Source organism: Topomyia yanbarensis, chromosome 3, assembly GCF_030247195.1.
Source record: "Topomyia yanbarensis strain Yona2022 chromosome 3, ASM3024719v1, whole genome shotgun sequence".
NCBI classification, from domain to species: Eukaryota; Metazoa; Arthropoda; class Insecta; order Diptera; family Culicidae; genus Topomyia; species Topomyia yanbarensis.
The window spans coordinates 137,101,677-137,115,797 of NC_080672.1; the positions used below are offsets into that span (position 1 = coordinate 137,101,677).

The following is a 14,121-nucleotide window of genomic DNA, read 5'->3' on the forward strand; positions in this document are numbered from 1 at the left end:
AGTTGAAACACTACATGAAATGGGTTTTAATGGATTTACATGTGAAATTCAAAGGAAAATAATTTGTTTTACTATTTAACATGAATACGGACATGAAAGTGGTTTAATTTCATATGGTTTTATTAAGTCGATTATTTCCAGTGTAAAATTACTCGATTAACCCATGCAGCAAAAACCGCGACAGGAGATATCGATCTGCAGCTGTCATCTGAACTGTCAAATCGCGCTGAACTCGACGAAACTTTCCTTTTTTTGGCGATACCCCGCTCAGCTCAGCAGCGTGTCTCTTCGTTTACACATCCCATCAGCGACAGTAGCAAGCAAACAAGAAAGGCAACCTGTTGCGTGTGTGACGCCGTGTCGTATTTTCCTTTATGCTTAATTTTTTTTGGTTGGATTCATTTTGCTGTTTTCTAATTTATTTTCCCGTAAAGCATTCAAATTTTATTGTTTGCGGTCGTAGTTTGTGATGATTTCTGTAACGAGTTTTGTCGACACAATTTTAAGTGATAGTTTCGGTATCGAATTCAAAAAAGACTGAAAACTAACCGAGTGGCTTTGTACAAGCAAATTCAACTAGCGCTAGATGAACGTAATGGCGACGAAGATGAAGGCATCGACAGCCGAGTTTCTATCCGGCGATGGAATCGACTTAAACCCACAGAAGAAGTCAACAAGTATTAGTAGTCAAGATCAGGATGATCTGGATCTACTTCTAAGTGAAATCACCGTTCAGTTTGATGACGAAGTACAAACACTGTACGTTGGCCCCGTGGAAATTGTTGATGACGATGACGAGGGCAATGGCGATGACTGCAATGGACCTACAAAGAATGTCAACAGAAGCGGTGCCACTGAATTAGTGGTTCAGAAAAGTGCGACGGAATGTGTACAAGCATCTGCGTCGATGCCCCAAACCGAGTCTGAAATCGTCACGAAAGAGGTCATTGGTATCGGTGATGACTGCAATGGGCTTACCAGTAGTGTCGACAAGAACGTAGTCCCTGAATCAGTTGCTCAGATCAATACGACTGAATACATTCAAGAATCCGCATCGGTGCCGCAGACTGAGGTCGATGATGTCACAAAAGCGGATGCTAGTGCCGAAGATAGCAATGAGGAACACTACAATAAACCTATTTGCGAGGTCACCAGCAACAGTACCCCTGAACCAGTGGCTCAGACGATTATGACAGAATGCATTCTAGAATCCGTACCGTTGCTCCCGACTGAGGACAATGACGTCACGAAAGAGGACGCCAACTTCGATCAGCCAGTTGCCACGGAAAAAACAAACCAAGAGTGTGTAGAAAACCAACAACAACAGCAGCAGCAGCTTCCCCCTCCAATGGAGGTTCAAGATGCTGTCGTGGGTGGAGAACCGGCGGTGGTGGATTCAGCAAACGACGACCGTCCCCATTTGACAGAAGCTGCTGTTGTTATTGATCCAAAAAATGGAGGAGCATCGCAGACGGTTCCCTGTGCAGGTACGAATTGTTTAATCAAATATTACTCTTATGCGTTTGTGTTGCTAATTTCGTCTGTGAATATTTCACAGATAGCAATCTTTACTAAAGTGCGTCGTTTTCATAAGATTTTTTCAAATTATTACATAAACATTAGGCTTGGTGCATTACTAAATTTTGATACGTTGAAAAATTATTCTATACGATGGGTTAGTAGTTTTCATTAAATTTCACGCAATGTTTCGATTGGTTTTTAATTTAGTGCAGCTTTGTTAAATTTGTATTTGTTTTTGCAACAGGCAACATCCTTTCAAATTTTAAATCTTTAGAGACTATCCATTTTTTTAAATTTCCTATAATCGAAATCAGCTCATGAAGCAATAAATAAGAAATAATCAACAAAGCCGCTTGTTCAATTTACCTGATCGTGTTTTTTACGGAAAGCGTTGCTGCTTGAGTGAGATTCAATTCAAGATGGAGTACCTTGGTACTTTTTTACGTTCCATCCTTCTTTCATGAGTTCGCCGTTTACTTCATTTGCCATCTGCCTCCCTGTGCCTGACATTGGTCTGTGTGGTAGACAAACAGAAACAGATTAAAACGACTTTTTCCCTTCTCGCTTGTCCACCAGCGCTTTGTGATGATTTGGTGAGGCTTGTATCAAGATACCGATTATTTCAGGTGCGTTTTGTGTCGTGTTTCGTATATTTGGCGTGGATAGGAATCGAACAATAGCACATGAATCGAAATGTTATTAACGTTGTTATATTTGATATTACTACTTTCGTATATGCGATTAACGCCTAACATACCATGCGACTCCTTTTTATGTGTACGTTGAGATGATTTGATTTTACAGGTAGCGTTGCATCTAGATGTAATGTACTGTGTGTTTAGTTCCATTACCGGATGTACCAATGAAATTGATAGAGCCTCATCGTTTACGTGCTACCGTTTCTGCTCATGTTCGTTTTCAGTTTGCTATTAGTATAGCGTGTTATGATGCTGCGGTTCATTTGGGACCATCCATAAATGACGTAGCATTATATGGGGGAGGGGGGAGTTTTGTATTTTGTGATGATGTGTGACGATAGGGGGGTAGGGTGTCATGTCATGCTACGTAGCTTTTTTAAAAGGGAATAAGGCCATTACAAATATTTAAAAAATTATGTCCGACTCCAATTTTTTTGAAGGGGGGGGGGGCAAAATAAAAATAAATATTTTTTTTTATAAAACAGCAATAAAAATTTATTTTAATTTAGTTTAAAAAAAACTAATTTAAGATGCCACATTCTTCTTCGGTCGTCCTCGTGGACGTTTTTTCAGAGCGATTGCAGATGGCGCGGCTGTGGTGTTTGTCTGAGCGGAACAATTGCTGCAAAGCATTAGTTTTCATAGCATTTAAGCTTGGTGTTTTGGAAAACATTCTAAAATGGTTCCAAAGGTGCTCCACAAATATAAAGTTTTTCGTCTATATATTTATCTATCTCTGCTGCAGCCGTTTTATCTATTGCGTATTTTGTATACAGCAGCCGTGGAAACTCACAATCTTTGCATACAACAATTTTTCTAGCCCTTGTGTATGACAATGGAAACGGAGGCTTTGGTTGCTCGGTAGTGCTTGAAGATTTGGAGTTTTGTTTGCTTGGTACATGGTCATCATTCGGTTCTGTTCCACGTACAACCGCAAAATCTTTGTATTTTCCCCATCCGGTTGCGGAGTAGGGAGCCACATCAAGGAATTAAAAATGTCATTCGATAGTCGTATAGATTTATGAAATCTGCAGGAATCGTCAGTGCACTTTTTGACTTCAAACGAGTACGTTGTGCAACGAATATGCTTGTCAAAAAACTCGCGGAAGTACTCGATGTTCAAAACTTGACTTTTGCTAACTTTGCTGCTTAGATCGATTTCCGGCCAAATACGAGAGATATGTTGTTTTAAGCATGTCATTTCGTGATCGTTTGCTGGTTCTCCAACGAAAACTCTCCTTTGTACGTCAGACTTTCTAATCGATGTGTAAGAACATCTAACGAATCCTTCAATCCATCGCGGGCTAACTTCCGATAGTCGACCTCAGGGTGCTTATCCTGTGCATTTCTCCATTGCTTTTTCGACAGCAACGAACGCACTTTTTGCTCGTAGGAACCCAAATGATTTCGCGCAAGTAAAACACCGATTAAAGCTATATTCGCGGTGCTCATGAATCGTTCTGCTGGATTAATGATTGAGAAATTTGGAGGCGTACGTACAGCACATAAGTGGTCCAAATCATGTTCCATAAATAGCGCAATGTAACTTAGAATCACTTGAATAGATGTCACGTTGTGATCCGGACCGCCATCTGTGCCTATAAACACAATGGGATTTTTTCGATCTTCTTCGTCAGCATACTTAACGAGTTCGGCTGCATGCCGAAAAGCAGTAGAAGTTTCGAAAATAGCATCTTTTAAGATGATTGTTGGCTTCCCTGCATACCACTCATTTGATAAAACTTTTGGAGGGGTGAGCTTAATCGAAACTCATGGAATAATATGTTGGGGCACGTTATCGTGGTCCATTGCATTCAACCCTCTCTCGTCCAGACCAGCCATAAGCACCGCACGTTGTCTTCGAGTAGCACTCACCGGAGCACCAGCGTACCCAACAGGAATGGAAGACTTGTCGTCTAGGAAATACATTAAAGCATTTTCGCTAAAAAGACCTATGAAATGTAACAAAAAGGTTTTTTATTTTTTACGCAGACTAAATTTTATAAATTTACCAGCCATCTTCTTCAAATATTGAAATTGTTTAGCACCATAGTAGTGATCCAGATGAAACTTATGAAGCATTCTTTTCTGAATTCCAAATTTGATGTCGAAGCGTCCATAGTAACGTTTTGCCACTTGTGAAGTGGAATTTCTTGGCGTGAATTGTAGCCGGAAGTAATGAAGTTTTTGTTCGAACCAGCAAACATTTCATCCATTTTCTTCTCACTGTTATCCATCAAGTCGCGCAAAGAAACACATAATGGCGAAATACAGCAGGTTGATCCACGCCTTCTTTCCTCAGCTACCGCGAAATCGTTGTTTGCTATTATTTGCTCAACAGCGTTCCAAAAATTCGAAAACTTGTCTTTCTTCGATGCATGTGCCTCCTCGTCGATCGTCAAAGCTTCAGACAGGTCATATCCCTCTTCCAGTAAGAACTGTATCCCAGTTTCGATTTCGCTTATATCTTCTTTCGTATACTCTTCACCATCTGAAAATGCCAAAATTTATAGATATTCATACTCACATTCTAAGAGAAAGTGTACCTATCGCGAATGAAACAACGTCGCTCTCTGTTTCAGGGGACCAATTAGCCGTTGCGCCGAACAATTCCAGTAGCCGTCTATTCTTGTCAAGTTTGACCCGCTCGTCGATATGCTTTTCAATGTCGGCAATTGTACACGCTAGCGCCGTTTCGTCGCGTTCTGTTCAAACCCTCCAGATGAATGTAGCGTTCGGTTTAAATGAACGATACAACTGAACAGCAAAACTGAAGTTCATTCCAGAAATGTAATTATATTTTGCTCGCCGCTCCGATGGCGCAAAAAAATAACATTCACAGCAGTGTAAACCGGGCAGGATAACAGCTCTTGCTCTAAGGTTTTATAGAGAACTTTCACAAGGCTTCCTCGTTTGGAATTTTGTTCGATAGTTTGAAGAGAACGGTTATTTCGACATGCGATTGCTGATACGGAATCTTCACGAAACAATTCGGCTCTGTTGAGATGGCGAATGTAGCCTGCAATCGAAGTTTTCAGGGAGCCTATTTCGTTTAGCACCATTTCCCATCCTTCTACATAATGAAATGATTGCGATTCAAGTTTGGTTAGCCTTTCAAAGTGCTCTACTAGCTCAGTATTTTTCATTTGTGGTATATTTTTTTTCTTTCTTATGAGTGCCATAATACGTGACACGGAATGTCTCCCGGTCCTCTGGTTTGAAATGCAAAATTTCAGGAAGCTTTGACACACCAGGGGCTGTTGCAAATTTTTCCCACTGTCCATCTAAATACCATAAGATGGAAACGACCGTCGACATGAACATTTCCATATCCCTTTTTTGAAAAACTCGAAACCCAATTTTGCGCTGTGCCATATAATCGATCAGACTATTATATATTCCATCACGTCCACTATTTCCGTGGCGTTTTTGAGGAAGCTGAACTAAAGATGCTTGGCTCATAAGTTGTTCAAATGCGTTTTGCTTCGAGTTGGAAGGAACTTGAATCTCGTCACTGAGTATGCATACTATTTTAGAGCACGATCCGATGGTGGAAACGGCATCTGATATACACGCAACGAATGAAACTTCAAACAAATCGTTCAATGCAAAAGATTTGCTGCCAATATAGTTTGGATACTTCGTAACTTTCAGATGGGTAGCAGCTCAAGATGTCCTTGATTAGATCGACGATTTTGCATCCCATCGGTGCCGAGACGATCGATTGTTTGACCAGTTTTCCTCCACGTTCGATTTTGACAGCCATCGGATTGCTTTGATCCTGAAAATTCATGTACTATTAGATATTATACATTGTTGTAAGTATACACTTACCATTTTGGTGATACGACTCACTGAAATGTTATTTAATACAATCAATTTTACCATAAAAAAACAATGACACATTAAAAATTTTAAGCGTTATTTCACGTGCTGTTGAATATGATTTTTTTAATCGATAGTCAATCAATATAAAAAAGGTTGGGCAGAATATATGGTTCACTGATGTTGGTCACAATGTAAAATTGTAAAGGGGGACACATTTGTAATTTTTTAGTTTGCCAATGTTTTTCTCACTCAATTGACCCATGGACCCGATAAATGTCTCGAAAAAAATACTTTTAGGATGTCTTATTTAATGTTACTTACATATGTTCAAACACGAATAAACCAACTAAAAAATATGACGATAGTTAAAATGTGATCCAGGGCATCATCGCTAGAATCAACAATATCACGAAAGAAAATACATACAAGACGTATAGGTGAAGTCATTTATCAATTTTTAACGTCAATGTTTTTGGCTTGCATGGTTGGATATGGTGATCGGGTCCGCGCAATGTAGAAACACGTTAAAAAATCTGACAAAAAATATCTTTACTCCCTGTATGCCGCACCGAAACACAAACCAAGACTACAGATAAATCAACCGATACGAAATACTGAAATACTGCGAAGGTTGTAAATAAAATGTCAGAAATCCTAATAGAAAAATGAACCCACCCTTACATTTTGTAACGAAACCCGGTCAAAAAAAAATGCGGACGAGCATGGTCAGGCGATTTAAACAGTTTGACGTTTGACTCAACTCGCCTGTGCTAATTGCCCCTAGGAACAAATGCAATTTGCGAATGCGATGTAAAGGCAATTTTAACACTTAAACACAGAGAACAGACGTCCATCTTCAGCATTCAACTTGTGTAAAATCTCTAACGGTTTCGAAGGTAGTTGGGATATCCAAGCTGTGCTACTGTCGTCATGTTTTTTTTTGTGGCTGAGTTCGACAGAATTGACAGCGGATATTACTCTACCCAGTCAAACTAGTCCGGAACCGGTTCGGAATTCCAGCTCAAATGCATCAACCGATAGAGTCGGAATCGGTTGTTTTCTTTGAGCAAAATTCCATACTAAATCCATTCAGGATTTGGAACCGGTTCCGGAATGGATTTGACGGATAGTAGGGATAGGTTGGTGTAGCGGCGCTAGTGTTTATCGTATATTAATTCAAATATCTGCACACGTTTTTTAAATATTTTTGTTCGATCATGGAGGTCTGTTCCCTGTGACTTAGACATATTTTATTACGGTTGAAATGGACTTGGTTGTTTTTTGAGGTTTTCAAACATGGTGGTTCATGTTTGGCTTAAGCTTTTTTTTAAACAATTGGCGTGTTTTCGCTTGTATTTTGTTTGTCTAGTGCACTTCATTTAGCCAACGAATGTGGAAAATGTGGAATCGTGTGTAAGTATAGTGGATCAAGATCTCTGACCTAGAGTCTTAATGAAAGTCAGATTGTGGTAAGTTTTGGTGTAATACCAATTTACCCCAGATATCAATCTGTATTTCTGTATCTGTATGAGGATAGGAGGAAAACTTACTTTCTGGCAAACAATGTATAATATAAATGAGTGAAGGTAATTTCCAAAACTGCCATGATAGTGTTCAATATCGAAAAGGAAGATTTTATGAAAATTTACTTGTTGATTTATTAAACGTGACCATTTTTTTTTTCTATTTCGGTGATTAAAAAAAAATTATTTGCCCCTCATATTTTTGAACGATTTTGAAGGGGGTGGTGACATATTTAAAAAAATAATGTAATGGCCTAACTAACATTGCTTTTCATTTTTTTTAATTTGCGTTGACAAGGAGTTACCGTCAAGCTACGTAATTACCAGGGGGTATTTAGAGGTTTGTGACGAAATGCTACGATGGGGGAGGGGGTGTTAAAAATCACTCAAAAAATGCTACGTCATTTATGGATGATCCCTTTGCAGAAAACAGTGAATTTGCAATTTTCATTTTCAAATGCCAACTTTCTGTTCAATCAAACCGAACCATGATTCAAATCCTCCCTTAATCATTCACTTTCAAGTTAGCTGGATTTTCATAACTAAACCGTACGACTTCATTTCAAACTGATACTTTTTCATCCTCCAACCAAAGTTGTCATCTGCTCTGTAGAGGCCAGTTTAGGTTAAATGTTGACATGTTTTGCGTTTTGAAGCATGAACAGTAAGAAATATGTTCAGAGTAGTTTTGCTTGAAAACATCGTCAATACCCTAGAAGAAAGATATTCACAGGGTCAATGAAATTGAAAATGAATGGAAAATGATTGAGCAACTCGACTGTTTGAATGAATGATGCTAACAAACAACTGCTAATTGAACATAGTAGGGCATGATTTGAGATTTTTTCCAACTTCAAGTTCAAAACAATCTGTTGAGAATTTGCTCCTATTTTGCCCAACAAATCGTATGATTTTAGTACAGTATACCTAATTAAAAGTTAAGTTTAAAAAAAGATCCTGCGACTTTCAATCGGCAATTCACGAAATAGGCAGAATGTAGGCAAACCCGATGTCGATGACTATGTGCATTGTTTCGCAAACAGTATTCTATAGTGCATTGTCTTCAGTTTTAAACAAACAGTTCTATATGTCTGACAGTTCTCAACTAACTTAGGATTAGGGTGACCATACATTCTGGTTTCCCAGGACATGCTCTGGTTTTTCACTCACTGTCCTAGTGTCCTGGGAAGTCAAAGAAAACGCTTGATTTGTCCTGTTTTTGTCTGTCCTGTAAGTCTAAAGTAGAGCCTTAGCTTTATTTTCTCTGCTTTAGATCGCAGTTATGACCGATCGCAACCATAGATGCAACTTAAACTCACCCTCAAATACGACAAATAAAACTTTATACACTCGAACCCCTCATTGTACCATCCGATGTCCTTTTTAATCTCTCAACTTTTTTCTCTTATGTGGAAATTAAAAAGATAAAGAACGAGGCGTTCATACACTGCCTGTAATCGTAAGTCAAGCCCATGTAAATAGGGAATCCCATAGAAGATGGGACTGACTTCCGATTATGGGCAGTACATAGCATGTGAATGACATGTACTGCCGTGATAAGCATAACAGACCCATATGTATAGGAAATCCATAGTAAATGGGACTCTTATGCGTATAACGGCAGTGTAATCCGTTTTCAAGGAAATTTCAAGAATACACACGAATACGCGAATGCTCACACGATTATAAAATCGACTTGATGCACTCGGAGTTACATACGTGCTAGCGCAAGCGACAAACACGTTAACATACAAACGCTCGAGCACCCGCGATCTCGCAAACATGAAAACATCCCAGTGACTAAGTGAACGGTTTAGCACTTATAAATTTACAAACGCGGTCACAACGGTGAACCTACAAACTCCCTACATACCCCTAGCAGCCTAGGTCTATGTCTTCAGTTCGACCAAAAATTACGCTCATCCTCTAGACAACACGTTCCATGCTGACATAACTGAAAACTCTTGTGATATGAAAGAACTCGCTCTCTTCTAGCATCTGAGCCATGCACCGAAAACTAAGTTCCAGATTCACGATCCAAGCGCGGTCATCCAAGAACACACGTAAATATGTGAATGGACTCACGGTTATAAAATCGAATTTATACATACGAAGTTACATACACGTTAGCACACGCAGCGTACAAACTCTTACGCGACGACACACAAACGCTCAAGCCCCTCGTAATGATACACGCGATCGTGAAGTTCTTATGTACGCGGATATCTGAAGCAACTTCTCCGATGAAACTATATGGTTATCTCTAATGGTTCATGTGTTATGATTTTTTAAATATTCAAGGCTCTTGAAAAATTGGTTTTCTATTAATATCTTTTTATGCGTTAATTTCTCACAAATAGAGGTTTTTAGGGGATTTCGAAGGAGTCCGCGATCACCCAAGGTGGGGTCCGTGGTTCAAACAAAGTTGAAAACTGCTGTTATACGCTATTAGGGTATAGATTTGCAGCAAATTTTCATTTGGTGGTAATAGGGCTGTAGATATTAAAGCCTATTCGAGTTCTAGTTTGTTGAACCCAAATTCTTCGAGAGGTTGGAGCGTGATTTCAGATTAATTTTAGAGTTCTCATCTTCTAGAACTGTCGGGTTCGTAATTTAAAAACTCTAAGACTCAGGTTGGATTCGAATTTTTATTCTTTGAATCCTCAGATTTTTCCTTTTTTCAATTATAAAATTCCCGGGTTCGATGACAAAAAACGAAATGCTATCATGTAAGATTACCAAATATCATAATATACTTGACTCCTACAAAACAAATCTTTTATGGCCAAATAGTTATATAACAAAGGATTAAATCGTTTTTTTGTATATATTTTCAGATGTGAATGAACCAATCGATAAAGACGTGCGTGAAACAAGCCCGGAAAAGAGCCCACTGGACACTATTAACAATTCGACTCGTGTAACGAGATCATCTAGCTCACCCGTCAAGCCAACGGCAGTAATCTCGCCAAGCACCAAAAGTAAATCTTTGAGTGAGCAACAGGAGCAGCAAAAGTTATCACCGGATCGTACTGGTAAACGGTTTAAGGTGAAATCTGAGCGTACCGCTGGCCCGACGGCAATCAAAGAAGAAATCAAGCAGCTTTCACCTGTGTTGCCACTCTCTGTAGACGAGGAAGCTTGTTTGGAATCTGAGGACACATCCGATGACGAGCAGCCTCTACAAAAAGAGGAGCAAACTTTTGGAAAGTTAGAGCACGAGGTTATTTTTGAAGCGGAACAACATCCACAAGAGGAATATGAAGAAACTCCGGAAGGAGAATTGATCGTACCAGATGTAGTACCGCCACAACAAGAAAATGAAGAGCGACTGCTAAACGAATATAACGCTCCTTATAGCAAAGAAACTTCGCCTGCTGGTAGCGACAGTGGCATTGAAAACGAGGGAACTGAACTGAATAAAGTTGTATTACCGGTGACTCGAAAAGACGAGTCCAACGCAGAACTTACAACCGACAACGTTGTAGAAAACATTCCAGAATCCACGGCAGAAGCAGAAAGTAGTGCACAGGTTGAACACGATAATACTCAAGAAAAGGTGACAGAAAATGAAATCAGTCCAATAAATGTGAAGAGTGGTATTCGAATAATTAAGTGCGCAAAATGTGTTATGTCATTTAAAAAAGATCTGTGGTACAAAAAGCATCTAATGAATTACCACGGTATCGATTTGAGTAATATTGCTCATTTTCTTTCGAATTTGCAAACTTTGGATGAAGGTATACAGGATGGGGATGGACAAGGTGTTGAGGGAGAATTTGAACAATTCCAGCTGACAGATGGTGTCCCCTGTTCAAACGATAAGACTGATGGTAATAATGAAGAACGAATGTGTAGCAGTCAGGAACTCGAAGAGCCAGCTGTCAAAAAACTTCGACGGAGCGTCCCTTCAACACCAAGTCCAGCAACCTTACAGATGTACCCGGAAGTGAAGTTGTCTACTAGCAACGGAAAAACAAAGACAGGACGCCGCCGTAAAGACAAATTGATTCCTAGAAACTCCGATGCGGATATGAGAATCAAACATGAATTCCACTCTGGTGCAGTACAGACGGAGGAATCCGTTAGTGTTACGTCCCATTCGTCGCAGATGGATAATGTATACGTTGTAACATATCTGGAACAGGCAGCTTTTATGGCAGGTGGTGGTAGTACTAGTTTACCGGGTGCAAATAAGGAAAACTCCAAATCGTCTCAATTGTTGGATCCTTTGGCTACGGATGATGATTTCACTCCGTTCGAGCGAGCAAAACTTATCGAAACTGGTACGGAGGAAAAACGAATCTATGCGTGCAGTATCTGTGGTATTGAGTTCGAGCAACGGATGACAGCTCAGGATCATGTCAACTACGACCATAAGGATGTAAAACGACGCAGTTGTCCTCACTGCGGTCGTACATTTACACAGACTGGTGATCTGACGCGACACGTCCGAATTCATACCGGTATCCGACCATTCAAATGTCCTGTAGATGACTGCAAGTACGCGTTCATTTCGTCTGGCGATTTGCACAAACATGTCCGCCGACACAATCAATTGCTTAATCCGATTCCGAAGCCGCACGTGTGCGCATCCTGCGGTAAAGACTTTGAACGAGGTTATGACCTCAAGAGGCACAGCTCCATGCATGCCAAGGATGATCCAAATTACCAGGGTTTCAACTGTGAACTCTGTGGCAAAACATTTGCTCGAAAAGATCAATATCGTGCTCACACATATCGCCACATTGGCTACAAGCCGCACAAATGCACGCAATGTTCCAAGAGCTTTTCCGATGCAAGCAATTACGCAAAACACCTAAAAGTTCACACAATGGATGGAATGTCACTGCTCTGTCATTTTTGCGAAAAGCCTTTCAAAAACAAAATGGCCATCTCGAAGCACGTATTTCATTGCAAATACAAAGCAGTAAAACGTGAAATTGTGAAGCAAGAATCGCCGTTGTAACAACCCAATCTCAAACGAGCTATTTGTGTTAAGTACTCAACATACGGTTTAGCCGAGAACCATAAAAACAGATGCAGCAGCAATAGCATTGTAAGTGTATTTCTCTTTTACAAGAGATTGATTCCCAGACACCCCCGCCCAATTAGTTTTAGGAGGCAAAAGAGCTGACTACTTAATAATTTCTAGCTACCTACCATACCCATTATTAGTCGGTAAGTATGGGAAACTCCAAGTTTTCCGTCATTCAATTGCTCTTTATTTCTAGAATCTAGCCTTTTGCTAAGTAATAAGTTAAATTGTATAGTGTATGTACAGCTTCTTGGTTCGTTTAGGTTTTTCACCTCAGAGCCAAGAGTGCGCAATATTTTTTTTTGTTTTCAAATAAACGGCATATTTATTAACTACTAATACGAAGAAAAAAACAAATAATATGAAATGATCAGCAATACAAATGCGAGTAAACAAGTGGATATTGACCGTAGCTGTGGAACATTGTTACGAGGGAGGGGTTTTCTAGTGGTAGCGGACTTTTACTATATGCGCACGATTTTGTGTAAGTTGAACTCGCTTTCCAATAAGTTTAATTATTAGTGATTTACGATTGAATAAATATTAACGTTAATGGTCTAATATTAACATTCCTTTGTCATTTTATTCAGTTGAGAAATTTCGCTTATGGTGATAACGTACAGGACAGATAATCCAAATGCAACACATATTTTATCAGCTTCACCGTGTAATACGATTGAATATAAATCTAAAAAGTAAGTTGCAAAACAACGGAAAGCTACCACAAAATATGTTACATGATACTTACGGATGCAAATCATAAATACAATTTGTAATAAAATATGAACATCAAACGTGAGTTTTAGTCGGATTGAAATTCCTTTGCGGAGCTAAGATTAAATGTTCCCAGGTCACTTAATCATGCTCTTACTACGAAAATGGACTGATATTTTTTTTACATCGTGCGCTGTCATCAAAGGTTCAGTTAGTTTCGGACCACGGTAGTGATTTTTTAGGTTTGTCAAACCGAATTTCTTTTTCGGATAGTTGGACCTGTGAAAATGCATCTTCAGGTAGTGTATTGCCCACGACACGCGAAACAAGCATTTAAAAGGTATAAAGTGTCAGCTTGTGGTTTCGTTTATGAATAGGCTGGATAACCTTTCCAGGAACTTTCGGTTCTCCGGCTAACCGCAATTCATAAAAACACCGATCTGTTCTCACTATGGAGAAAAAGTCGAACGAGCGTTGCATTTTCAGTTGGGTACTGCACTTCATATGAAACTACTTGGAAACTCGCAAGGCTGCAGTGTTCCTTCACTGAGGACTTATACGATGCGTTGTGCCAATGCACTGTATTCGTAAAGCGGTAATTTATTTTGATATCTGCAGACGCTGCATGTATCGTTTGTAATCTTTATAAGATGATATTCACTCAAACTGTACGGTGAGTAATAGAGTGACAAGAAAAAAAAATGACCTCTATCGGCCCACCCCCGGTGTCGATTCCTAGTCCCACCAGGAGTACTTGCTCCAAATTTGAAGCAAATCGGACAAGTCTAGCTACCGGACC

At 39.6% G+C, this 14,121-nt stretch overlaps 1 protein-coding gene across 1 annotated transcript; it reads left to right on the forward strand.

Annotated features, from left to right (window-relative positions):
- Positions 1-294: 294 nt before the first annotated feature.
- LOC131689546 (uncharacterized) lies at positions 295-13,175 on the forward strand. Its single transcript, XM_058974734.1, has 2 exons — positions 295-1,487; positions 10,408-13,175. The coding sequence occupies exons 1-2, from the start codon at positions 587-589 to the stop codon at positions 12,537-12,539; spliced, it is 3,033 nt and encodes a 1,010-aa protein (XP_058830717.1). The 5' UTR covers positions 295-586; the 3' UTR covers positions 12,540-13,175.
- Positions 13,176-14,121: the final 946 nt, after the last annotated feature.

Coding starts and splice junctions, on each gene's coding strand:
- LOC131689546 (XM_058974734.1), top strand. CDS start 587: ATGAACGTAATGGCGACGAAGATGAAGGCATCGACAGCCGAGTTTCTA. Junction 1,488..10,407: donor GCAGACGGTTCCCTGTGCAG/GTACGAATTGTT, acceptor ATATATTTTCAG/ATGTGAATGAACCAATCGAT.